The sequence below is a fragment of the Nanorana parkeri genome, unplaced genomic scaffold (assembly GCF_000935625.1).
Source record: "Nanorana parkeri isolate BGI_ZX_2015 unplaced genomic scaffold, ASM93562v1 scaffold22, whole genome shotgun sequence".
NCBI lineage: Eukaryota > Metazoa > Chordata > Amphibia > Anura > Dicroglossidae > Nanorana > Nanorana parkeri.
Genome location: NW_017306290.1, coordinates 1961843 through 1988481, shown reverse-complemented (window position 1 = coordinate 1988481; position 26639 = coordinate 1961843). Strand labels below are relative to the sequence as shown.

General features: G+C 42.4%; 1 protein-coding gene across 1 annotated transcript in view; it reads right to left on the bottom strand.

The window, feature by feature from the left end:
• The window catches only part of CEP85L (centrosomal protein 85 like), a 145711-nt gene extending 120125 nt beyond the window's left edge, over positions 1–25586 (bottom strand). Inside the window, exons 1-2 of the mRNA XM_018563920.1 lie at positions 25385–25586; positions 4410–4565 (exon numbers count right to left, since the gene is read on the bottom strand). Coding sequence (XP_018419422.1) covers positions 4410–4565; positions 25385–25427 — 199 coding nt within the window. The 5' untranslated portion in view covers positions 25428–25586. The remainder of the gene's footprint in view (positions 1–4409; positions 4566–25384) is intronic.
• Positions 25587–26639: the final 1053 nt, after the last annotated feature.

Sequence of the window (26639 nt, the reverse complement as noted above, 5' to 3'; positions counted from 1 at the left end):
ATTCTGCCCGGCATCCCTCGATCAGCTGATCGAAGGAGCCGATCGGAATATTCTCAGCCAAATGAAGTAAACAGCCAATCAGCTGAAGGTTCTGCTAGGGTACTCCGATAATGGTCGGCGGCCGTTGTCAGAATACAATATAAAACAGAAGGGGATTCCTCGATCAATGCTCATAAGCATTGATGGAGGAACCTGTTGTATTTTTTTTTCATTCAGACCACAGGTTGAAAGAAAAAAAAATAATTAGACAAGTGTATACCCAGCTTAACTTGCCTCTGACTTTCATTTGCTGCATGGTTTGTTCTGGCCCTGTGACCAGACACAGTCAGGCAACTAGTAATTTATAAAGAAGTACAACAACAGCAGCCCAACTCCTTCTCTTAATAGGTGTGAGCAAATGCATTTATCTATTATAGTAGTAGTAAACGGTTTGCATTCTCTGTGGGGTATTTGTGTAGTATGCAAAGTGTGCATGGTATACACATTATGGCACATTTACCTTTCAAGTGTACCCTTCTAAAGTGCTGTGCTATGCAATGAATCCTCTGCCCCCCGTCGTGATCATATCTGGGTTCTGGGGAGAAGAACAATGTGGTGCTGCACCTTTATTGTTAAAAATCGGCAGACAAGTGCAGATAAGTACAGCAGTGGAATCTAACAACTACAGAAAAGTAAGGGTCACCAAGCTATGCAATGCAGCAGGGATGACAGAATCACAAAGGTGGCTGAAAATGACCAAAAACTTTTGGCAGGAAAAAAAGTTCACATATATGGGCCTCAACTGTGTATTTAGCTTGGCCATAGTCAAGCTTCGAAATAGAAATACAGACAAAAACCCAGTTTGTGTACAAGTCTGAACTTTACTATCCACCTATAAGCACGTCATTCAGCCAGTTAGATCCCTATTAGACAACAAAAGCAGATTCTAACCACACTTTTCTCTAGCAAAGATACAGTGGACAAGAACCAACCCAGCCTGTAAAGAAGCCTCCCGATGTTCTACCATCCTATCCACTCCCTGTTCACTGTGCCATGTACTAAGTCTGATTGGCCTACAGTACTGCTCCATCCTTTCCCAGTCTCATTTCTACAGAACAGGGAATTCCAGGAGGATATAATATAAAATGTATTTAAAATTACATTAAACATTTTCTTATTGAATGGATGAAAAAATACATGCCTACAATTCTGCTTGAAGTAATATCAAGTCGGGACTAAATTCATTATACTTCTTAGTCCTTATTCTCAATGAAAATGGGAGACCATGCTTGGTGTTCACCAGTGATTTTCAGAGACTTACTTTCAGGGATGGACGAATGAATATGGAATTCAGAAGCCCTTTTGTCCACTCTAGGAGCCAAGATAATTTTTTCTTTGAGTCCGCTCCATGGACAACAACTAGAGAAAAACTCAATGGTTAGGCAGCAGCTGTAGATTTTAAAGAAGCATTGGCTACCTGGCCCTTGGGATTTGTCCATCCGTGCCGAAAGGGCAATGCAGAAACCAAAAGATGGAAAGCACAGCATAGCTATCCTATAATCCCCTCTTTGTAAATCATCTGGAAATTGATCCCAGTACGAGGAACTGGAAACTGCTTGCTTGATGCACTTTGCCCACCATCATTTCTCTATACATTCCTTATCACATTAAGGTGAATGTTTAACTGTAAACACCAGCATTCATTTAGCTGCAGAACCAGAAATCCTTGTTCCTACAACATGTCGGAAGGAATATATAAACACTAGTAGAAAATAATTTAAGAATAAGTTACCACGCAGAAATAGAAATGGGCAACACTGAATTACTTTGCACAGCAACTACCTGGAAACCATCACATATAGGTATGCATTTAACGATGTCTGAACAGGGATGATATCTGCAGTAATGCAAGGCAGTACATTGGAAACACCCAATACACAAATCGGGAAGGTTCATTAGTACAAACAAAGCAGAGGAAGTGTCCCTAACTAGAATCCATGCTTTTAAGTTCAAGTTCAATTAAACAACATTTAACACATTTTAAATTGCTACGGTAAGGTAAGTGTGCCTAGATAAGCATTGCCAAGGCACCCCAGTTTAAAATGTAATGGTTTTAAAAGGGGGACCCCATGCAAAAAACAGACAAAAAAGTGGGGTTTCCTCTTCATACTAAAGTGCCCCCTTCAAATCAAGATTCCCTCCCCTTCACATCAGAGCCATCCTTTGCAATAATAGCCCAATTTCATATCAGAGCTCTCCCTTTCATAGCAGAAGAAGTTGCTTCACATGAATGTTCATTCCCCCATTCACATCACAGTCCCAGTACCACAACATTTTGAGGCACCCCTGAGAAAGCCAGAAAGCACACCAATGTGCCGTGGCACCCTGGTTGAGGGAAGCTGGCACAGACACATGCTGAGCCTATATTGTCAGCTCTTTGCTCCCACTGTTACATTAATAAAGCTGGCCATACAGCTTTAGAGTCCGATCATTCAGTCCAGTGAGAGCAATCAATCAATCGACCCCCCCAGCTCCCCCCCCGTTCACAATAAACGGCATGGATGGAGGAATTTCCCCGGCCAGCTATTGTATTCAGCAGAGGGACACCCATAGCTGTTTAAATAATCGAACACTGACAGTAGCTGATTGGCTTCAATTTTCCACCTGGCTCTGTCAACAAAAGTCGACAAAAGTCGATTGAAAAATTGACTCTTGTTGAGCCGGGTGATGTTGACAGTGCCACACACAACTCGAAGCAACAAGCAGTGTATGGCCAGCTTAACACTTTCACAAGAACTACTGCCATGTATACACAATTGAATCTCTCTTCAAAAAATTCCAATCATTACGTGAAACCACACCATGTTTTAACATCAAAACTTACATAAATGTGCTCTGTAAACAGATTCCAGTCTTGTCACATTTCCATAATACACAAAGACAAGCAGGGGGCATTTGTAAAGTTCAGCCTTCTCGAGATATGGAGCTAGGAAACTGCAATCATAACACGCTACTGAACAAGAACAGCGTTTCCTGTGACCTACGCTAACAGGAAGCCTCAGTTTAACAGACAAAAAAAAGGTTTCTAAAACCTCTGTGGTACTTTTCTCTCTGTATTAGCTGTACACAAATCATCCAAACGTAACTTGCATTACAAATGCAGCTGAAGACGAAAAAGAGCAAGATATTGCACAATGGGTCACTGCAAATACCGAAAAGATGGTACTAATACAAATATGGACTGTAAGTTCAAGGCGAACACTTGTTCTTTAAAAATCAATAGAGGTCCTCTATAGTGTAACTTGTTTTTCTTCTAGAAGCTGCCTGGTAATTCTGCATATAACATCTGTCCTATAGCATCCAAGTCAATATAATGGAGCCAAATAGAAATGAAACTCTCGGGTAACAGCTACCATCTCATGTACCTACATGAGCTTTTCTTAACCTATTTTGCTCCAGAGGAACCCCTAATATATTTTCAAGTCTTCGGATCCCTTACTGAATTCAAATCATCAAAGGTCAAATGGGAATAATGCCACTTACAGTGGTAGTCAGTAAAATTAATGCAACCCTTGCAGTGGTGGTCAGTAGAGAAAATACTACCCTTACAGTGGTGGTCAGTAGAAAAAAAAATACTACCCTTACAGTGGTGGTCAGTAGGAAAAAATACTACCCTTACAGTAGTGGTCAGTAGGAAAAAAAATACTACCCTTACAGTAGTGGTCAGTAGAAAGAATGCTACCATTACAGTGATGGTCAGTAGAAAGAATGCCACCCTTACAGTGCAGTGGTGGTCAGTAGAAAAAAATATTACCTTACAGTGGTGGTCAGTAGAAAGAATGCAATTCCTAAATATGGTATACAAGGGTAGATTTTCTAATGAACGTTCCTACGAAAAATCCCATCGGAAAGTTCAATAATGCCATCAGAGACTTGGCGACTGTCATTTGAAATTGTTTTCATTTAACGTTTGATTATGGAATGGAGTTCCCCAAATGAAAACCACAATAACTGTTAGAATTTGGCAGGATTTGCCAAATTGTGTTGTCCCTAGAACAATGCAGGCACCATCACATGGGAGGTCAGTCAACCACGGTTCAAGGAACCCCGCGCCACCTATTGAGGAATCCTGGTTGGGAATGGCTGATCTGCAATTTGGGTCTCTAAATACACCAAAACTGAATCCTTTTCACCATGCTTATATACAATCTCAATTACGAAAACAACGCCTTATGAAACTATTTACCCATCAAGTAAATTCAGAGCTCAGCCTAAAGAACTGGAGAAAAATAAAGGTTTAATATCCTTTATAAAAACAGAAAAATAAAAAAACTGCAGGATCTACTTAAAAACTACAAGAATTGTCACTTTATGTGGCCATATAACCGTGAACACATGCAGCCTAACAAAGAAGAGAAGGGTGCACTCACCTTCCAGGCTGTCTGAACAGGAGGTTCCAATCCCTGTATCTCCACTGTCAGATGTAATGCTGTGTCTCCGAGTGTGGCTACTTCTGCCACTGGGTGAAGCCGCTGAAGAATGCCACAATGAACCCGAGAGCCACCCAGGTGAAGGGAAATCTGTGCCTGAAACCAAAGAACAGAGCTAATTAAATAATCACACTTGAACAAAATACATGCAGAACACATAGGGGTCTATTTACAAAAATGTTCACACACGTCCACCATTTTCTCCTTGGAATCCCCTAGAAAAATATATGAATCTCGAATCAAAGTTGTGAGAATCTTGTGTGAACACATTTATAAAAGAGACCCCACAAAATGATATAAAACACTAGACTTTGTAAAACAAAGGTCTTTGTTTTACTTTTCAGTGGAAACAGAGATTGATTGTGCCAATTTTTCTAACAGTCACTTGGGATGTCTTCCTGCAATTCCTATTTCTCAGCAATAAACATGTACGTAAAGGCAAATCAAGTGTTTGTTATTATGGAAAGATCTTTCAGAACAGTAATCTTTCTGAGGCTGGATTGTGCCTCCAAGGGGCCCATTTATTAAGACCACAGGACATAGCTGGCAATACTCTACACTGCACCAGCATTTTATGTTTTATAAAACGGAGAGAGCAGTATGGAACCTTTTTGATGTGTTCTCTATTTAACATTGCAGAGTACACGCATGGATAGCAGGATAGCACCTCCACATGACTTTAAACAGGTTTTACAAGTTTACTCATCCCTGGACAAGTCTTTCTTTTCCCCCATTCATTCAAATGGTAACTGCAAGAGTAAAGTGTTCATTTTGGTCTAGGAAGGAAAATAACAAAGATATACTCATCCGATCCTCGGTCCCTCGGCTGTGACAGTGCTCCCTCCAGCCTGTCTCCCCTTAACTGCAGCGATAGTACAGTATGTCTTCACATCCTACACACCGTGAATAGAACATGACGACTTACAGACCTTAGACCGCTGGGGCAGAGGGGGAGCCAGGCTCCAGGAACTGGTCCAACAGCCAGCTCTGAGGATCGGGTGAGTATAACTTTGTTAGTTTCCTCCCTAGACCAAAACGAGCAGTTAACCCTTGCAATGCGGGGGTAACCCCACTACAAGTGTTAATAAAACGATCATATAACATATCTGAGCCTGTTCTATTAATGACTGTGCAGGCACAGACTGACCTTGTGCTATATTGCACCGACTGGCTACCAAACAAGGAACTTGTCCGCAGCGTAGGTAAACATTATGTTGATGGACTGACCATAGCGCATACTAAAAAGGTTCTTAGCATTTGCCTTCATTAAGCATCTGCATTTTTATTTCATCTCTGCCCTTCTTATCCATATTTAATCTTTTTCCCTGGGCTCTTTCATATGTTTATGTCTCTCTTGGGATGTAGCCTGATTTCAGTAGTCAAAGCCTTGATGCCCATTTTCACTATAAAATATGTACACGTAAATTTTAAAACAGAAAACCAAAAAAAACAGACTTTGATAAGAACTGTTTACCTATTTAACCTGTACAATTAATAAATCATATCCCAGATTCCATTGATACACTATGCTGCAATGTCCCAAGTCGCTGCTGTGTCTCTGGTCTGCTATAAATACATGCTGCTCAGAACATGTACAGAACAGCGTTCCAAATATATATATTTACTTTTAAATAAAGAGCAGACATGGCTTGGCCCCCATATCACTCAGTGATGCCCCCCGCTTTCCAGACAGCCAATCGAATGAAAAGCTTTAAGTTGCCATGGAAACAACATCCCGCTATGTGAGAAATGAAAGCAGCAGCAGATACCACAATCACACTATTTGCCACACAAAAAATCAGCTAAAGTGTTAATAAAATGAAACAATGTGTTACCTCACAAGTCTGGTACTGCAAAAGGTTCTCATTTTCCTAATAACATCACTATAAATCTTTCCCCGCTGCAGACAATGAGCCAAATGCACAGCAGACATTTACTATGGATATAGACCTCGGCGCTTTCCCAACTTTATTAAACAATATACAGACAATGTTTTCCTGGTATGCTTGCTTATTGTAGGAACCTCTGAGCCCCTGTTCACATTTATCCGCTGCAGCAAGGCATTTTTACAAGTGTCAACATGCATTGCATCAAATGAACGGGCTGACGACGTAAACAAAATCCCACAAAAGTGCATGCCTTTCAAGCATTCTGGTGCAATTCAGCACATTCGCATTGGCTAGGTCAGCCTTTCTCAACCAAGGTGCCGTGGCACCTTCTGGTTTCCTCAAGGGTGCCTCAAATTCCTCCTGATGTGAAGAAGGCTAAAGATGTGAAGGGGGGCTTCTGATGAAAAGTAAAGCTTATAATGTGAAGGGGTACTTTAATGTGAAAGAGTATGCTCGTATTGTGAGAGGGGGTACCTGTGGTGAAGGGGTACTGTGATGTTAAAGTGGAGGACTCTGATGTGAATGGGGGGACTTTTTTGTAGTTTTGCATGGGGTTCCCCCTTAAAATCCATCACATTTAAGACTAGGGCGCCTCATGATTTTGCATACTTTTAAAGGGTGCCAAGGCTGAAAAAAATATTGGAAATGCTGGGCTAGGTACCCAGGAGTGTCCATGAGTATGAATTGGCACTGCGGCACACCTTTGAAAAAGACATGCATTATCCATACATGTGGATTGAGATTTAAAGTTGGCCATAAACTAATAAAAGTTTTTTTCTCATACAGCCCAAAAAGATTACAGTGATTTCTTCATCCATGTTAAACAGCTTGAAGAATGAATCTCCCGCTGCCAGCTACTGTAATCAGCGGCCACTGCTCTAGCACTGGTTAGTGCCGGCATCCGATTAGCTGCAGGCGCTATTTGGCTGAACATTTTCTAAGAGGCTTCTTCGAAAAGAAGCTGATTGAAAAAAAAATCTATTTTTGTCCAGTTTGGAGGGGGTTTGCAGACAGGGACACCTGTGACCCATGGCTCAAATTTCCTGATGAACCAGGCAAAATTCGCTCAATGTATGGCCAATTTTACTCCATAAATGTGTATACATGTTTTCTAAACATTACTTTATATTTTTAAATAATAATAATAATAATAATAATAATATAGAATTGCCGATACCGATATGATTATTTGGGAAAGTGGAATCTCTTAATTCACAGAATGCCTGTGAAACAAGTACCTGTCAGGGTATGAATACCACTGGTCACAAAAAACTAAAAGCCTTTTACCATAAAGCATATAAACAAGACTTTTATACTATGGGGGCACTTCAACTTCTGACACATTTATGATACTGTATTTAGTTGAAAGCCTTGCGCCAATTTTAGAAAAACCCAGCAACATTTTCACTGTTAGTACTGACATGTGTGACAACTCAAGTAGTTCTCATTTGCAACACATTTGCTGTATGGCACTATCGTTGCAACAAATTCATATGGAAATACCGCCATATGGGTGATAAGGAAAGTGGAGGTAAAATCAGATCTCTTCGCCATTGGAGTACATCGTGATTGTGACACATGTAATTATTATGTCATTTTTAAGGAGGCATTTCAACCATTTATGAATTCCAGGGTATATATGACCCTACCAATATAGGACACTTTTGCACAATAAAGTCGATCATATGAACATCAGCCAGTAGAAGGCATGCAAACAATCTTTCTGGGTGATTGGAATTGCATGTGATTGGTTGAAGTTGATTTATATCTTCCGATATAGCTGATACTAATAATCTGGTGCTCACCATGATTGTAAATAGCGACCTTCATTTCTGGATAAGGTCCTCACACGTGGTCAGTTTAGGAGTTCCGCCATTTACAGATGTAAAGATAACTCATTTAAATGCCGGCATGGTAGCTAGCACTACTGTCTTGTAGCCCAGGGTTCAAGTCTCGAGTGAAGACTGTGTCTATATAGGGCTCCTCCATCTGCCCTGTCTTCTTAATGGTAAGTTAACCGACTTTGACCAAACTGGCCCAAGCGTGTGTGATTGCACAATTACAGGGCTGGATACATTCCAGGAGCCATGTAGCCAATGCTCCTAAAAAAGGTACAGCTGGTGCCTAACTTTTGAAATTTTCTCTGGTGGTTGTCAATAGAGCTGACTCCTTAAAAAATCCTGCTGGATCCTAGATGGACAAAGCAGCTCCTGAATTAAATAATGTGTCCTCCCCGATATGATAGGAGCATAGACTGCCAGCACCGCTGGAACAGAAATTGTTGTGAATGGTTGATGTACTCCACAGAGCTCTGTGGAATTTGTTGGACATATATAAATGAATAAAATAAACAATACATCATGGTCCATGAGAAACTTCACAGCATCCTCCAAGATACTGAAAAATTATTTGAATTGAGCTGGACCCCCTGGATGTTATATACAGGGTTGCTGGAAACCGGGTAACTTCCATTGTACAATTGTTCAGTTCTTTTTTTTGGGTTCTATTTTTAATGTTTAAAGGAGAACTATGAGGCGGGTCCTTCTCACTCACCTCATAGTTCTAGCCGACCTGTGACAATGAGACTGTCACAGGTCGGCTCAGTAGATCGGCGTTCGCTCACTTCTCGATCCTGTCACGGCTCTCTGCCGTGACAGGGGAGGGGCTGGATTCCCCCTCCCCGCCTGCGCTGACTGGCGGAATGGACGGGGGAGGGGGCGGGTACAGCTGCCTCTGCCTCTAGATAGGCAGAGCCAGCTGTCACTCACACAGCTGGGCGGATCTCGACATCGATGTCGGGATCCGCTCCGGCGTCTCAGTATACCGCTAGCTGTTGCTCGCGGTATACTGAGCTTAGGGTAACGGGAGGACGCTAGTTTGTGTCCTCCCGTTACCCTAAGGAGAACTATGGGGAAAAGCCCAGACTCCATAGTTCTCCTTTAAGTAGATGTTGGTCTATCTGGTCGGGGACGGATCTACTCTTTTTGGACTCTTAAGCTGTTCTGCTTCTTTTAGTATCTCTTTCCTTTTCTTCTTTTTGTCTGTTTTTTCTTTCTTTAGGTTCACGCACGTGAGCTGTTTAGTACATTGATGTTGGACGGAAAGTCTTCTATGTATATAGATATGGAGGAGGTCATACCAAACGTTTGCTTCAGACACAGGTGGATCCCTATGCCTGATATTCCTCTCAGATTGTTTTGACTTTGTTCTTGTTGATTGGGGATAATTTGGCAAAAGTAGGTGGATAGATATGTTTTGTTTCACAGAACTATTAGGCATTGTGTGTATGGTTTCTAGTGATCCCCTCTTACTACCCGACTATGCTAATGTGGAATATTCTGAGACGCAATTGTATGCTATACTGTTTGTACATCATGTATTATCTTATTGTTTTATTCTATCTTAAAAATTTAATAAAATACTTTGAAAGTAAAAATAAAACAATACATCCATAATCAACCCTAGGTGAGAATGACTTCAATGTGAATTTACATTATATCACAATAAATACCAGTCTTCAGTCTGAGAAATATAGACAACATAAATCAACTGAAACATGTGAATAATGTACATACTCCTAGCCTTCAAACCTCAGCTCTGCTGTCAAAGGATAATTTTAGGGTGTCTAAATTTCTTCTCATCATTCATACATAGACAAAAGATGTTGCTTAGCAGCAGGAGGTAACCTGAGAACAGCAAATGATGTAAATCAATGCATTCATCTGCATACATATGGGAAGCATTTTTTTTTTTTTTAAATACAAAAATGCAAAGAATAAATGATGAATAAATGATGGGGGTATGTGATAACTCATAGCAACTGGGGAGTCATTGCTAACTGCCGATCTGGCCGGATGAGCTTAAGTGAGAGCTAGTTTGGAGTGGACTCGACAGCATCTTGTTCCATCCTGTTGAATCACTGCTTACACAGCCTTGCCGAAGCTCTCCGAGTGATCACCATCGCTCCTGGCTGCCATTATCAGTAAGCACTCTCAGCAATCTGTGGCTGAATGGCTGAAGGAGTATGCCCACTCAGAGCGCCATTAGTAAGGTTGCAGTCCACCATGTTCTAAGCTTGACTTGAGATCGTCATCTGATTGTAACAACTCTGCCCAGGGTGGGGAAGGATCCCGTCTAAGCTGGCGCTGCTTATTGACTATCCCGGAACAGGCTTTGGAATGGCTCAGAGTTAAACTCATAGCAACTAATAATAACCCCTTTTCTGAATCAGTTTTGGGTAATTAGGTGGATTAGGTCTTTCAAAAATTGAGCTCATGATATTTCCTCCCCACTTCCGCTACCTGTAATCCTGGGCTCTCACCTTACCTTTTAGCCCCACACGCAATTACTGTTCAAATCCTGCCACCTTCATCTCTGTAGCATCTCCAAAATATGCCCCTTCCTCAACAATGACACCACAAACCTACTAATTCACTCTCTTGTTATCTCTTATCTCTATAGCAATTCCCTTCTCATTGCCTCTACACAGACTATTCTTCCCTTCATTCTATCATGAATGTTGCTGCCAGACTGTTCCACCTAACCAACCGCCCATAGTCTGCAACCCCCCTCTGCCAATCCCTCCAATGGCTTCACTTCAAATTACCCAGAGAATAAAATTCAAAATAATAACTTACAAAGCAATTCACAACTCAGCTACATCCCCAACCTCATCTCAAAATATTACCTTAACCGTCCTTTCAGCTCCTCCCAAGACCTCCTGCTCTCTCAACTCCTCCAGGACTTCGCCACAGTCTCTCCTATCCTCTGGAACTCTCTACCCCAACCTGTCCAGCTATCTCTTACTCTGTCTGCCTTTAGGCAATCCCTAAAAACTTACCTATTCAGGGAAGCTTATCCCATCTCTACCTATAAACTGAACTATTCCTTTCTCAAACAACGCATCCCCACACAGCTACCACCTTTTGTATCATTTGTCCCTCCCTATTAGATTGAAAGATCTCACGGGCAGAGTCCATATCATCTTGAATTGTACTGTAACTGTACTGTGTTCCTTTATATTGTAAAGTGCTGTACACTATATAAATCCTGAATGAAAATAATAATAATAAAAGCTGAAGTGTAATTGGCTACCACACGTTACAGCACTCAAAATGATATTTGCACTGGTGTTAAGGAAAAGAACATGAATGTCACAGTACCAAATTCAATGCAAAATAGCACATTTACCTTCCAGAACCTTAGTGTTTGGTGTAACTTTGGAACCAGCAGAAGCATGATTACTTCTCCAGATATAAGCAGAAGATCTTGAAAGCCTGCCAGTAAAGCTCACATGGAAAAAAGCCAGCTATACCCCGCCTAAAGACCACATTGCATTTCCACACAATTCATCCCAGGTGATAACATGCAGGCCACATTTTCTGCACCAGCACAGATAACATGTGAAAGGCTGAACACAAGGGATCTAATTAGGACAAAGCTGATTTTATAGTATTCATATGCTTCTCCCTAAAGCCTGTCTGCTGAGCATATGAGAATTGTGGGTGTTACTAGACAACAACTAGCTAGCATTCATGCCAAGCTGTATGCTGAAACTGTTCTATCACACCACAGAATCAATTCCAATAAGGATCAAGCATGTGCCTTTTACTTCCTGCCATTGTTCTGAAATGAAAGTAAAACCGGCTTCCCTTGTAGGCTCATTTACAAAGGCTACATTCACATACCTCCCAGCTTTCAGACATTGGGAAGAGGGACACGTTTGAGCACAATGTTGGCAAAGGATACACCACCTGCTAAGCATCCAGTATTGCAGACCATTAAGAGTATTAAAAAGATTATTTTACATAACCATTTACCAAAAAGAGGGAAACAGGAATTTGATTCCAAACGAGGGACAGTCACTCCAAATTAGGGACAGTTGTAAGCTATGCATTCACATGCATGCATTAACAGATGTGCAATTTGGTTGTGCGTTTCCATTGCACCAATAAGGCACCAAGTTGGACTTGATTGCCAATAATTTCAAAGTAGTGCATTTGTCTGAAAGTAGCACATTTCCAACAATAGATTTTAAAAGTGCATGGCCCATTCATTACACTGGAATATGGCTGTAATGCCATATTAGGAACTATAAGGAACATCTGGAAGTGTTAATTGTGCCTAAGCAGTACCCTGCACAATGTACCCTTTGTCTGGAATTCAAGCTGAAAAACAGTTCACTTTGTGGTGTGTGGTGTGCCAATGTACTCCTGTGCCTACAGCCTTATAGTTGTACATCTGCAAAATGAGATCCAAGGCACTGTTGCCTCCTGCTGCTAGTCTCAAGAGATTAGGACTACTGTGCTCTTCAATGTTCTCCTTCCTAGAGGCTCTAACATGAGGAGGCAAAACCCTGCCTCTAACAAGATGGTTGCACCCACACAAATACACAGTGCAGGACAAGTCATGGTAGGTCAGTAATGAGAACATGATTAGCTGCAGGAAGACCACAGTAATACTGGTGACTAGCCCTTTGATCTCTGCCTGTGTTTCTTGGGCACGGATTCCAGAGTTCAGTACAGACCAGTATACTGGGAGAATGTCAGAAGTCCTTATCTGCATACAAGTCCTGGGGCAGGGGCTCAATGTACTGAAGCAAAAGGGGGAGCAGCTAACATAATACTCATTCTTAATAACATACCACAATAACATATTAAAAATGAGTGGGCCGCAATGTCAGCCTTCTACCATAACAGTGTTGTTTATAATGCAGAACACGTAGCATGTAGTTCCGCATGGCAATATGGACTGTTTAATGAATAGCTAAATTATCATAGAGAAACATTCTCATGAGCAGAAAGCCTGTATATTGCGGAGCATGTGACAATGCCAGATGCTAGCATTCCACACATGAGCTCAGTTTTTGGTCATATGACTAGACTAGATAGGAAGCAGTAAATAGAAACAAATGTTTACTATAGAACAAAAAAAGCACAGTAGATACTCGGCTCCCATATAAGATTCATTTGAAAGCACACTGAAGTTACAGTAAGGTAGATGTGAATACAGCATGTTTCTATTCAATATTTTCTGTATATCACTATTTTGTTGTTTAGGTGAGCTAAAACCCCTTTTGTTTTTGTTGTAATAGTGGAACTGCCATTTTTTCACCTAGGTTTAAGCTCTAAAAGGTGCCCATACACCTTACGATTATCGGACTAAACTTTTCGTCCGATGATCGAACCGTCGTACGATTTTCGTACGACGGCCCCATCCTGCCCCGATTATCGCAAGGTTCAATCAGCGGTAGTTAGAAAAAAACACCTGGACGACTTGCGGTATTTGACCGCAATTATTTTCGTTTGCGCATGCGCAGTGTTAATCGTACGACTTTTGACGGACGGAAACGCCACCAACCATGCGAACATCGTACGATCAACCAAAGTTTTCAAACATGCTTGACCGTCAAAAGTCGTACGATTGTACAGTACTATCGGTCGGGCACTCTATTCACACGTTACGATTGTCGTACGAAAAGTCGATCGCATACGATTATCGTACGATAATAGTAAGGTGTATGGGCACCTTAAGGCAGCGGTGGGCAACTCCAGCTCCCCAGCCGTTGTGGAACTACAAGTCCCATGAGGCATTGCAAGACTGACAGTTACAGGCATGGCTCCCAGAGGCATGTTGGGATTTGTAGTTAAGGTACAGCTGGAGGGCCAGAGGTGCTCACCCCTCCTCTAGGGCCATCATCCTGACCCCGGCTTAATTGGTTATTGGGTCATTTACCAGAAACAAGACTGAAGTCTCAAATTCTGTCCTGTATTCTTTTTTCCGGGTCAGTGACTGAACTGTAGCTAAACCAGGATGGCGTGACAGCCCCAGCGACCACTGTGACTGGGACAAAGTGAAGGGGGAAAACCCTCTGTCGCTCATCTAAAGAAAATATCCATGTCTCCACCATCACTGGGACAGAAGTTGGGAAAATCTACCGAACGGGGGGAAAAAAAAAGACCACAATAAAACATGACAGATTAAGACCCGAATTACACTACTGTGCGGCAATGCAAGTTGATGCGTTATAGTGCCGTTTATTTTCAATGGCATTGTAGCGCACCACATTGCATGGCCACGCAAAAGAAGAATGGGCTGTCTTAACTAAATGTGCATTAATACACACCATAAAAAATGCACTGCACAAAAGTAAATGGGCTATAACCATTTCCATAACTCAAAAAAAAAATAAAAAAATAAAAAAAAAGTGAGATTGATAAATGAAAAGGAGTAGAGCAGGGGTGGGCAAATTCTGGCCCTCCAGCTGCTGCGGAACTACAAATTCCATGAGGCATTGCAAGAGTCTCGCAGCCACAAGCGTGACTCCCAGAGATGGATGCATCATGAGATTTGTAGTTTCACCACCCCTGGAATAGAGGCTGGTTTTGATGAAGGTTTATTACCTTAATTTACAGAAATGTGTTATGTATGCAAAGGCTGGCAAACAAGTATATTGAACAAGAAAGGAGCAGAAGCAGTTCACGTGGCAAAGTAAATGTTAGTAAATAGGATAAACCGTTGTTATCCAATCATGTGCAAGTGAAATTTTAAAAAAAATTATTTTTGCTAGAACACAATTGGTTTGTTGACGTGAACACACCTTCACCTTATCACCTAGGCTGAGTAAACATTCACTTTGTTAAGTGAACAGTCACTATTCCTTTAATACATCAACGCCAATGCGTCAGACTGTTTGATGGAATTAGCATTGAATCAGCTCTGATCACTGATACTACAGAGCAAAATAATACGAGTGTCAAAGGGCAACACCACAATGAATTGGGGAACTGGCAGTGCCATCTAGAAGACAATATGCCTGTGTTAAAAAGTAGGCGTCTGCTCCGTTTAAAGGGTATGTAGAGGCAGAACTATTCTTTTAGTTTTGCATAGAGCAGGGAAGGGTTAAACCCCAGTTTATTTGTTGCTGTCTGTTTACCACAAAGAAGAAACAGGAAGTCAGAGGAAATCTCCCACAGTGAGGTGAGTTCCACTCTGAAGGTGGCCATACACGTTAAGATCGTACGAAAATTTTCGTCCGATGATCGAATCGTCGTACGGCGGCCCCATCATGCACCGATTATCGCAAGGTTCAATTAGCCGTAATTAAAGAAAAGCACCTGGACGAATTGCGGTAATCAACCGCACGTATTTTCGTTTGCGCATGAGCAGTCTAGATCGTACGATTTTTGACGTACGGAAACGCCACCAACCTTGTGAAAATCGTACGACCGACCAGTTTTCAAACCTGCTTGAAAGTCAAAAGTAGTACGATTGTACAGTATGTGCGGTTGTACACTGCCCATACACCTTGCGATTATCGGACGAAAATGCGATTGCATACGATTATCGGACGCTAATCATAAGGTGTATGGGCACCTTTACACATTTGCCCCATAAATGGGTATTTCTATATTGAATTCCATAGGTCCTATCCCACTACTAAAAACATATAAATCTAGAAGTTTGTAAACGTACTTATTGAAGATGCCCATAGGATGTACTTCCTCAATGCACTGACACAATTTCACTTTGATTACGCACTTCCTTGTGTCAGAGCTTGCCTTCTGAACTGCAACTCAACATCTGAACAATGTGACATTATTACCGCTTGCTGGAAGCAATGCATGATGGGTTATACAGTCTTGAGAAATGGAGATTGCATTAAATCAACCATCAGAGAAAGAGATACAAAGCACTCTGGAAATCCAGGAAGTGATGAGCAGATGGAAGTCAGCACTCGCTATAGAACAGCTTTGATTGCATTATGACAAACAATTCTAGTATGTATTCCATGCTGATGTTATAACAGGATAGTATATCCTCGGAATTTAAAACTCCTTTACATATAGAAAAATATTTAATTGATACAGTTTTCAGCAACAAAAGCACCTTGCAAGTGACAAATGGTAACGCGTGAATGCAGAAAACTTTGTCAATACAGATTAGTTGCAGGGGTAGTCAAACTCCGGCCCTCCAGCTGTGGTGGAACTACAAATCCCATGAGGCATTTTGATATTCTCACAGCCACAGACATGACTCCCGGAGAGAGATGCATCATGGGATTTGTAGTTCCACCACAGCTCGAGGGCCGGAGTTTGGTTACCCCTGGATTAGCGTATTAGCAAAAAAAATCAATCCTATCTGTTCACATGTCATACACAACATTGAAAACACACACAACGGCTGTGAGTTGTGTCTAGAAACTCTCATTTTACATCACCATGCTACACAGACAGGACGTTAGAGAAAAACACATCTGAACCCAAGATTCAAATCTATTTCTTCATTTCCAGCTCACTACTCAGCCCTCCAACTTTCTTAGATATAAAATTAGCTCCTCAGAAATAGCAGCCAGTCTCAAGCAAACTGCACGCTCTCCGGATATAAATACACGACGAGCATACTCAGGAAACCAATAACAGTGCACCATATATCTGTTCACTTGCAACTACACTACCTGGGCTTTATAAGTTCTTTCATTTCAATGAAAACAGGAAGTGTCACAGAGTCCCAAAATAAAACTATGCCTCTGAGAAGACTTTTAGAGCCTGCTGGAGCAGTGTTTTGTCTACAAGGTACACAGAGCCGAATCATTTGGATAATGCCAAGAATGAGGAAAAACCTCAGCACTGAAAAGAAGTCAGAAATCCCTTTGAAACGGTTAGATAAGGCACAATCCTCAAATGTCTGCTATGAGTAAATGTAAGTGTTCTTTAGTACCTACCAAAGCCTGCTTAACCACTTGCTGACCGAGGTGTTTACACCCCCTTCCTGTCCAGGCCATTTTTCAGTATTCAGCGCTGCGGGTGCTTTGACTGACATTTATTCTGTCATGCAACGCTGTACTGAAGGTCATTTTATACCATTTTTTGGGGATAGATAGAGCTTTCTTTTGGTGGTATTTAATCACCACCGAGGTTTTTTTTTTTGTTTTTTTTTACTGTATAATAAAAAAAGTACCAAAAATTTTGAAAAAAAACCTGTTCTCCCTACGTTATGTTATAAAACATTTATTATTACCCAATTTTTTAGTAAAATATAAAAGACGGGGTCACGTCAGGTAAATAGACACCAAACATGTCAAGCTTTAAAATTGCGCACACCCGTTAAATCGCAAGAAACTACCATACTCAAAATTGACCATAGCCGACGCTTTAAAATGTTTTTTATTTATTGCTTTGATATGTGTTTTTTTATAACAACATTTTTTAAACCTTTTTTTTTTTCACTGAACTTTATTGCTATCACATAGGGAGAAAGCAAGCTCCCTATTGTGATAGCCAATTTGCAGTGACAGGTCCTGTTTATGGAGACATCAGGGGTCTTAAGACCCCTAATGTCACCTAGGGACCCCCAGAGAAGCTGCTTCACCAGCTTCTCTCCGGTTTCTGTACCGGAGAGTGACACTGAATGCAGGAAGTGATGTAATACACATCACTGCCTGCATTCAGAAGAGGAGAGGAGATCAAACGGAGCTCGAGTACTGAGCTCTGTTTGATCTCCGGCCACAGAGCTGCTGTGCTGGTCCCGGGCTCACACCGGGAACAGCGGAGCCCGGGATCGCCAGCAGCGGCGGAGGGGGGGGGCCCGCACACCTGACCGGATATCACAAGCGATCGGGCATCTCTACAGACGCCCGAACGCTTGTATGTAAACAGCCATCGCTGGCTGTTTACATTCAAAGCCGGTTTCCCGCTAGGCGGCGGGCACGAGCGTAACGGGATAGGACGTCTAACGACGCCCACCAGACCTCAAGAAGCTGTCTGGCCGTTAATTACAACGGCCGGACAGCAGGTAGTTAAAAGTAGTCCCAGCATATGCTATCCTGTTATCACATCAGCATTGTAATAGGTTGATTTTCATAATGCAATCAAAGTTTACTTGGAAAAATTCCTTTTATGTAGCAAGTGCTGCCTTCTGTCTGCCCATCATTTTCATCAACTTCCTGGAATCACAGCGTACTTTGCATCTCTTTCCCTGCTGCTTGATGTAGTGTAAATCGCCATTTCGCAAGACTACATTGCCCATTATGCATTGCTTCCACCAAAGCAATGATAATGTTTAGAGGTGCACCGAAATGGAAATTTCAAAACCGAAATAAAACAAATTGTCAGGCTGAAACCGAAAAATGTTTTTTATTTTAATTTTTTTCAATTTTTTTTATATTTATTAATTCATTTGTTATTAAATATTTTTTTTTTTAACTTTACTTTTAGGGGCTTCGGGGAAATATTAAGAGATCTAAACAGACCCCTGATATTTCCCTTTTAAAATAGAAAAAGAGAATGAGGACACAGTCCTCAATCTCTTTTTCTGCAGCCCCTGTTATAAATGAACAGGAATCCTCTATGAGTGTTCCTGTTCATTGATAACATGAGAACAGAGTATGTTTACTATAACCACAATCATGAATGAAAAGGAGGTGATGTAGATAATAGATCATAATTGAAGATATAGTACACATAACTGTGTCCTCCATTATTTACAAACACTCAGTGATCACTGATTGCCGAGTGTTTGTACTTGCTGTCCTTCCTGACAGCTGTCACAGGAGGCTGAGTGAGTGGTGCGGGAGGAGAGCTCAGCCTCCTGTGACAGCGCTGGCTGTCTTCGCCCCCACAGCGCTCTGCTGGACTGTAGCAGGAGGCTGAGCGGTGTGTGAGGAGAGACACCAGCCGCTCACGGCGGTCTCCTTCTGAAGCGCTCGGCCGACTGTCACACTTTCTCTCCTGCCTGCTGGGACACAGAGCAGAGCCCGGTGGGGAGGAAGGAAAGCAGGGATGCGCCGCTGTATCGGCACAAAAATGGAACTTACGGCATTTAGCCAAAAGTGCCATTTTCGGCCGATATGTTTGAGCGGCCGATATATCGGTGCATCCCTAATAATGTTACATTGTTAAAACATTGAGTTGAAGTTCAGGAGGATAGATAGGATAGATAGAACTGGTGTCCTCTTTGGATGATTTCCCTCACCTCTTGCTCTGATAACAACTGAAAATATCCAGATTTCTCCTGAATATCTGTCTCAGTGGCCACGGTCATCAGGACAGGGTGGATCTCTCCTGCAAGGACACTGCCAGGAAAGAAGACTTGACAAAGGGTTGACCCTTTCCCTGCTCTATCACTACACTTTAGGAAGGATAAATATGAAAGCCCTGGAGCTTGCATTAAAAGAGGCCAACCTTTTTTTGCTCATAGTTCTCTTTAGGGTCACAGGAGGACAAATACTAATGTCCTCCGGTGACCTAAAACTCAACAGATAGCGGGCTATTGCCCACTATATGCCGACAACTCAGAGCGGCACTGCAGCCGGGAAAGATCCCAACAGTAGATTGACAGCTATGCTCTACCCTGTCTGTACCTCCAGTCAGCGTTGGAGGATCAGAATGGTAAGAGGGGAATCCCCACGGGGAGTGATGACTGACTGTCTCCGCTCTATGCAGCAAGATGATCAGGAACTCCGCATTCATCGGTATGTGATCGCTCATTTCTCGATCTATAGAGCAGACGTGTGACAGCTTCAATTAAAAACACTCAAAACGCGATGATCAGCGCATTTCCATTGAAATCTATATTGAATTTGCGCTGATCAACGTGAAAAAATAGCTCAGGGAGCATTTTGGCCGGCAGGTGGTTCGGAGCGCGCTGAGCCGTGCGATCGCATGAATGGTCCCCATAGGAATGTAAAGGGTTGTTCATGTCGGCGGTTCAGCGCTGACAAATCCGCACGACCGAACCGCCCTGGTGTGAAAGGTGCCTAAGAGTGCTAAATTCACTCTGACTTTCCAGATCAGTACTGGCAGACGCAATATTTCTTTCAGCACAGGTTTCCTTTAAATCACCTCTGTACTGTCGAAGTTATTGAAATTCTTCCATATCTTCATGGTAGCCACCATAAGCTGCCTTCTCTTGCCAGCACACCTTGCCAACTCAATCATCAGCAACCCAAAAAGCCTATGCCAGGGGTAGGCATTAATATGGAATTCAGGAGCCAATCTGTCCAATCGAGGAGCCAGCAGGATTGTTTTATGGAGCCAGGCCCTTTGACAACTAGAGAAAACCTCAAATGATAGGTGTCAGTTGCCAGGAGCATTGTCTACCTGGCTCCTGGGTATTATCCAGCCTTGGTCTATTGCAAATTATGCCTTTTTGAGAGTCATTATTTGTATATATAGCTCGGTTTGCCCCATAGGTAATAGTGCTTTTCGTGGTGCCAAAGTAGCAGATTTGATATTGAAGAAAAGCGGCTGGGAAGGTAACAGTAGGCACCTAATGATGCCCAAGATCAAGCTGCAATGTGAGGTAACAGTACAGAGTCTGTTTAAAAATAGGTTTCTGCCAGCGAGGTACGAGCACAGCATTCTAAATTCATGGCATCACCTGTCAAACATGTGCAAGGCTGCAAATTAGCCATGCTGAATAATTTCTTACCAAGACCCAGATGGCCAATTTGGCACTGGCTAGACAGTAGTGATTTTGATGTATTAGCACAAGAAAAATCTCCCGCGATCACTCACAATACTTGCAACCAATGTTATATGATCGCAACAAGTTTTAGTTTCATTGCAAGTACTTTTCTGCTACGAGACTAATCTACTACTATAGATGTGAATAAGACAAGTGCTCAACAGTTGCTCATTTGTGGGATAAATCTTATGGGACCAAAGCTGGGTATACACTGCTATATCTTTTTAGCTTGGTAGTATTTCAACAACTGGCCAACAATCACTGGGCAGGGTGATATAAGTGCATTGGGAACACCTCCAACGTCAGGTTACATAGCATTTGAGGTTGAAGACACAGGTCCATCAAGGTGTGTGCGTTAGTATTTAAGAGTACATGTATGTTATGGTATCGGTTATCGCGGAGAAAACTAAAATCAGATGAAGCATTCCAACCTGCCTGACCTTCTTCCAAAAGACTTGGTTGAGATTTGTAGTTTCAGGAAGGATGCAGTGCAGAGGTTGCCTGTCTCTGGTTTATGGGAACTTTTTAATCCACTATAGTATTTATTTATTTATTTATATCTACACACACACACCAAAAACAGCAACATGAACTACTGAATTACTTACTACAATCCACTGAGAGTAAATGACAGAAAGTTCTGCCATGCTACTGAAACCCACAGAATAAATGAATTCTAGAGAACAGGAAGCACATTAGGAGGAAACAACTGTTTAATTACTAATAGCGCCTGCAGCAGATTGTGATAGTGCCAATCACTAAATTAGGACTAAATAGGATTGTCTGCGGGGGTCATCATCATGTGAGATTAAGCTCTGTAACCTGCGGCATCACAACTGTCAAAAGGATTTTCTAACTAGTCCAGATAAAGTGGAAGTGGCAGCAGGCTGGCAAATTCCAAAGAACGACTGGCTGATTTCATCTGCTTGTATGAAAAGACGTTCACCTACAAGGGAAACCTACAGCAACAATACAAGGACGGTGGAACTATTTTGTTAGAGTTGGGTGAAAAGCGACACACACACATATAGGCCGCTGTACACAAAAGTAGGAATGGCTTCTGTGATTAGTAACATCCAGTGAACTCACTTCCTCTCAAATGAGTCACAGAGGAAAGCCCGAGCAGTATTTAGTAATTAAGGGCCACAAGACTTGGATTCACTGAAGTACAGGCCAGGATGGATGTGTTACAGACCTCGTACATAATCTAGGAGGAAATGAGAGCCATGCACAGAGCCCCAGTGCTCACTTCAGACCCTGAAACGTCCTTTTGTGTAACAGAAAAAAGGGCCGTACAAATAAAGCTGCATTGGTGATATATTATAAAAGGGACGTACACATAAAGCTGTATTGATGAACTATATGACCTACATTCATTAAATCTGAATAGAGTGGTCAGGTACATAGAGCTGTATATACATTACATCTGAATGGAAGGGTCATACACGTGGAGCTGCATTAGTGAATGATATGAACTCTATATGTTGAGAGGGATTTATCAAAAGTGGAGCAGACAAAATATGGAGCAGTTGTCCATAGTAACCCATCAACTTCTATCTCATTTTCAAAACTTAAAAGGTGCCCATACACCTTACGATTATCGGACGAAACTTTTCGTCCGATGATCGAATAGTCGTACGATTTTCGTACGGCAGCCCCACCCTGCCCCTATGATCGCAAGAATCATTTAGCCGTAATTAACCAAAAGCACCTGGACGAAATGCGGCAATTGATTTGCCGTATTTTCGTTAGCGCAAGCGCAGTGTACATCGTACGGCTTTTGACGGACAGAAACGCCAGCAACCTTACGACAATCGTACGATCTAGCAACGTTTTCAAACATGCTTGACTGTCAAAAGTCGTACGATTGTACAGTATTGTCGGTCGGACACTGCAATGCACACATACGATTATCGGACGAAAAGTCGATCGCATACGATTATCGTCCGATAATCGTAAGGTGTATGGGCACCTTTACCTGATCAAACTGAAGCTCCACTTTTATGCAATTCCCCTCATTGAATCTGAATTGAAGAGTCATACACGGAGCTGAATTGGTGAACTATATACATTAAAACAGAGGCAGGCAAACTAAAGGTGCCCATACACCTTGCGATGATCGTACGACAATCAGCAGGTGTATGGAAGGCGTGCGACCGTTTCTACTGTACGGCCCCACACCTTTTGTCTTACAAACATGTTTGAAAACCATCCGAAAATCGTACGATTTTCGGCTAGTTTGTGGCGGGCTCGTAAGACAAATGCCGCAAGCTCACACTGCCCGTGGGGCATTGGAATCATCGGAAGCCCGCCTCTCAGCGGGGCGGGCTTTTCGATGATCGCAAGTACGATCTGCCTGTCCAAGATGGGCAGATGGTACGTTTTTTGAATTACCTTACAACCATCACAAGACAAAGGTCTTGAGATGGTTGTAAGGTGTATGGCCAACTTTAGCAATCCAGCTACGGTGAAACTAGAAAACCAATCATGCATTTGTCTCTGGGAGTCATGCTTGTGGCTTTCAGTGTCCTGCAATGCCTCGTGGGACTTGTAGTTCCACCACAGCTGGAGTGCTAAGATTGCCTGCCTCTGTTTTAATGTATATAGTTCACCAATTCAGCCATGTGTATGACACTTCAATTTAGATTCAATGAGGGGAATTAATCAAAACTGGAGCTTCTATCTTCAGTTTCATCAGTTAAGTTTTGAAAATGAGATAGAAGCTGATGGGTTACTATGGACAACTGTTCAAAATTTTGATAAATCCCTCTTTATGTATGTAGTTCCCATTGTTTACTAATACAGTTCTATGTGTATGACACAGAATGTATATACTGTATAGCACTATGTACATGATCACTCCAAGTTGGCCATACACCAGTAGAAATTTGTTTTCAGAACATTCATTCGATTTTCTAATAGTTAACGGGAGAAGAAATGGACGATTATTTTTGATCATCTTGAAGGCCCAGGTTGGAAAATGTTTCAAGTGTCCTATCTGAACAGATGGCATTCTAAATGTTATTGTTCTCAGTCAGTAAAACACATACTTATTGAAAAGCACATGTGCCAGGAAAAGGTTCATTCAGAATTAGAACTTTCATGGTCACAAACATTCATTTTTTAAAGGATTATGTGTGGTAGAGGATTGTATGAAAGAACAATACAAATAAAGTTTTCTGTATAGTGTATGCAGAAGTGTGCATATAATGTAATATAGCCACTACAACCTCAAGGAAGGCCCTATGAACAGATTATGTTTCTATAAATATACTGATAAAATGTATTTGAACTTTGCTTTATATTATTCTTTCCATGAGTTTACAAATAATAAAAGAAACCTGTTTCAGGATTTATTCAATCGGTTGGGGTTGTTTTGGCCGTTTTTTCCAGCGCAGCCCCAATGCAAAAAAAGACTATTTGTCTTGTCACAGATGGGCACCATTCACACCACCATGTTGCGATGGCAATGCAGTGGTGTGCGCTTAAAAAAGTATGGCATGAACAACCGCCTCGCACCCCGCTGGGCACATAGAACTGAATGAAATGTCACCTATAACATTTCAATAAAGTTCTAACAAAAAAAAAGTAAACCGTGCCGATGTGCAATTAGCGCAGCGGCTGGTGTGAATGAGCCCTCATATATCAGGGATTCCAAGTAGCAGGTCTGCATGAAATCTAAGGCTTTTGAAGGAAATCAATTGACTCAATGCTCCGACGGACGATTCTTGCAAATTTCGTACAAACGTTATACAAAATACTAAGCATGTATGGGCAGCTTTAGCAGACATATGTAAAATGTAGGTGCATGGTGTATAAATAATCCAGGTTGTAGAATGGGCCTTTGTCACGCGAGTGTTAATGGACTGTGTACAAGCTTTAAGTGTTTGTAAAACACCCATTTCCCAATTTACTAAACAAGTCACAGTGTGTATTTTCCCATGACAGTGTACTGTTAATAATCCATAGTGATCACAGTATAGAGGACATGATGAATAGGAGTCATTGGCACCATCCAGGGCACACAGTACTGGTATAGATGGGGCAGTGTACTGTTTTTAGTCCATAGTGATCACAGTATGGAGGACATGCTGACCAGGAGTCGTTGGCACCATCCAGGGCACACAGTACTGACTGGTATAGATGGGGCAGTGTACTGTTATTAGTCCATAGTGATCACAGTATAGAGGACATATTGGCACCATCCAGGGCACACAGTACTGGTATAGATGGGGCAGTGTACTGTTAATAATCCATAGTGAGCACAGTATGGAGGACATGCTGACTAGGAGTCGTTGGCACCATCCAGGGCACACAGTACTGGTATAGATAGTGTACTGTAGATGTCCCTGGCTGTGATGGCTGATGCCTCTATACAAAACACATGGATGGAAGTGCTCAGTCTCTGTGTTCAGCTAACAGATCACATTACATAACGGTGATCGGAAGCTCTATTGTGTGCAGTAGGACTCGTGTGTACTTGTATGGGAGGGGGGTTGGGTGTCTGTGACAGTCCCAGGACAGGGACCGACCGGTACGATGAGATCGGCTGCCACTTACCTGCGCTGAAAGTGTTGAATCCGGATCCGTAATCCGAGATCATCCTCCCCCACATACCTGCGGGGGACGTCACAGCAGCTCGGGAACGGAAGATTCGTTCAGCTGGGTGGCGAATTGGAAGCTCCGTTTAGATCCAAGGGCGGCCTGTGAGGCTGAGATGAAAGGAAGCGATCACTGGTCCATGCTGGTGTCAGGATCCGATCTTCGGGGTCCCCCCCGGTTAGGAGATCTGTGTGGAAGCACTGTGGGGGTGTCGGAGACGTCAGGGCCGGGATGCTGTGTGTGATTGCTGGTCGGATTCCATGGAGTGAGGGGTGGGAGAGCCGAGGGGGAGGAGCCAAGGCTGAAAGCAGAGCCCAGGCACTCACTGACACCTTCACACTGGATGGCAAGACGTGGAGCCTCAGGCAGAGGGAGCTGAGAGGCTGCAGGCCTGGATACACGTCTACACACTGTACAATCAGTGCCTGGGAACAATACAATCTTATCCGTTATGTAGTGTTCACTTCCGCCAGTGATAAGAGAAATCTGCCAGAAATGATCGCCCTCTGAAAAGAGTCAGGGACCTGGAACAAGCATCCCATCACAGAAGTCAGCACTGGAAGCTGCTCATCACACCCAGGAAATTGTTTTTTGGGATTGTCTCATTTGTACCATTTTAATGAAGCCCACCTTATGTAAACATTGATCACATTAATTATGTAAAAGGTGCATTTATTATATTATACATTGAAGCCGGCAGACGCAATTAGTACATTATGGGGGCAATGTACAATCAGTTATGGGGGCAATGTACAATCAGTTATGGGGGCAATGTACAATCAGTTATGGGGGCAATGTACAATACTTTTTTAGCAACTTTATCCACTGGTCAGGACTTTAAGCAGAGTGAAAAGCTGCAGCAGTGTCCCTGTGATTGACGCCCTTGTTCCAATTACCTGCAACCCTAGTCACACATCCTGTGGCTGTAGTTGGGGCTGGAAGCACCTTGTGCTATGGCCTCTAGACCAGGGGTGCCCACAATTTTTGTGTTAAGATCTACTTTTCAAATGACGAGTTACATGAGATCTACAAATGGAAAAAACCTCCCTCGCTCTCTCTCTCCTCACTCTCTCCTGGCTGTCGCTTTGCTCTCTCTCCTGGCTGTCTCTCATCGCTCTCTCCTGGCTGTCTTTCCTCGCTCTCTCCTGGCTGTCTCTCTTCTCTCTCTCCAGGCTGTCTCTCCTAGCTCTCTCCTCTTGGTCTTTCCATCCTC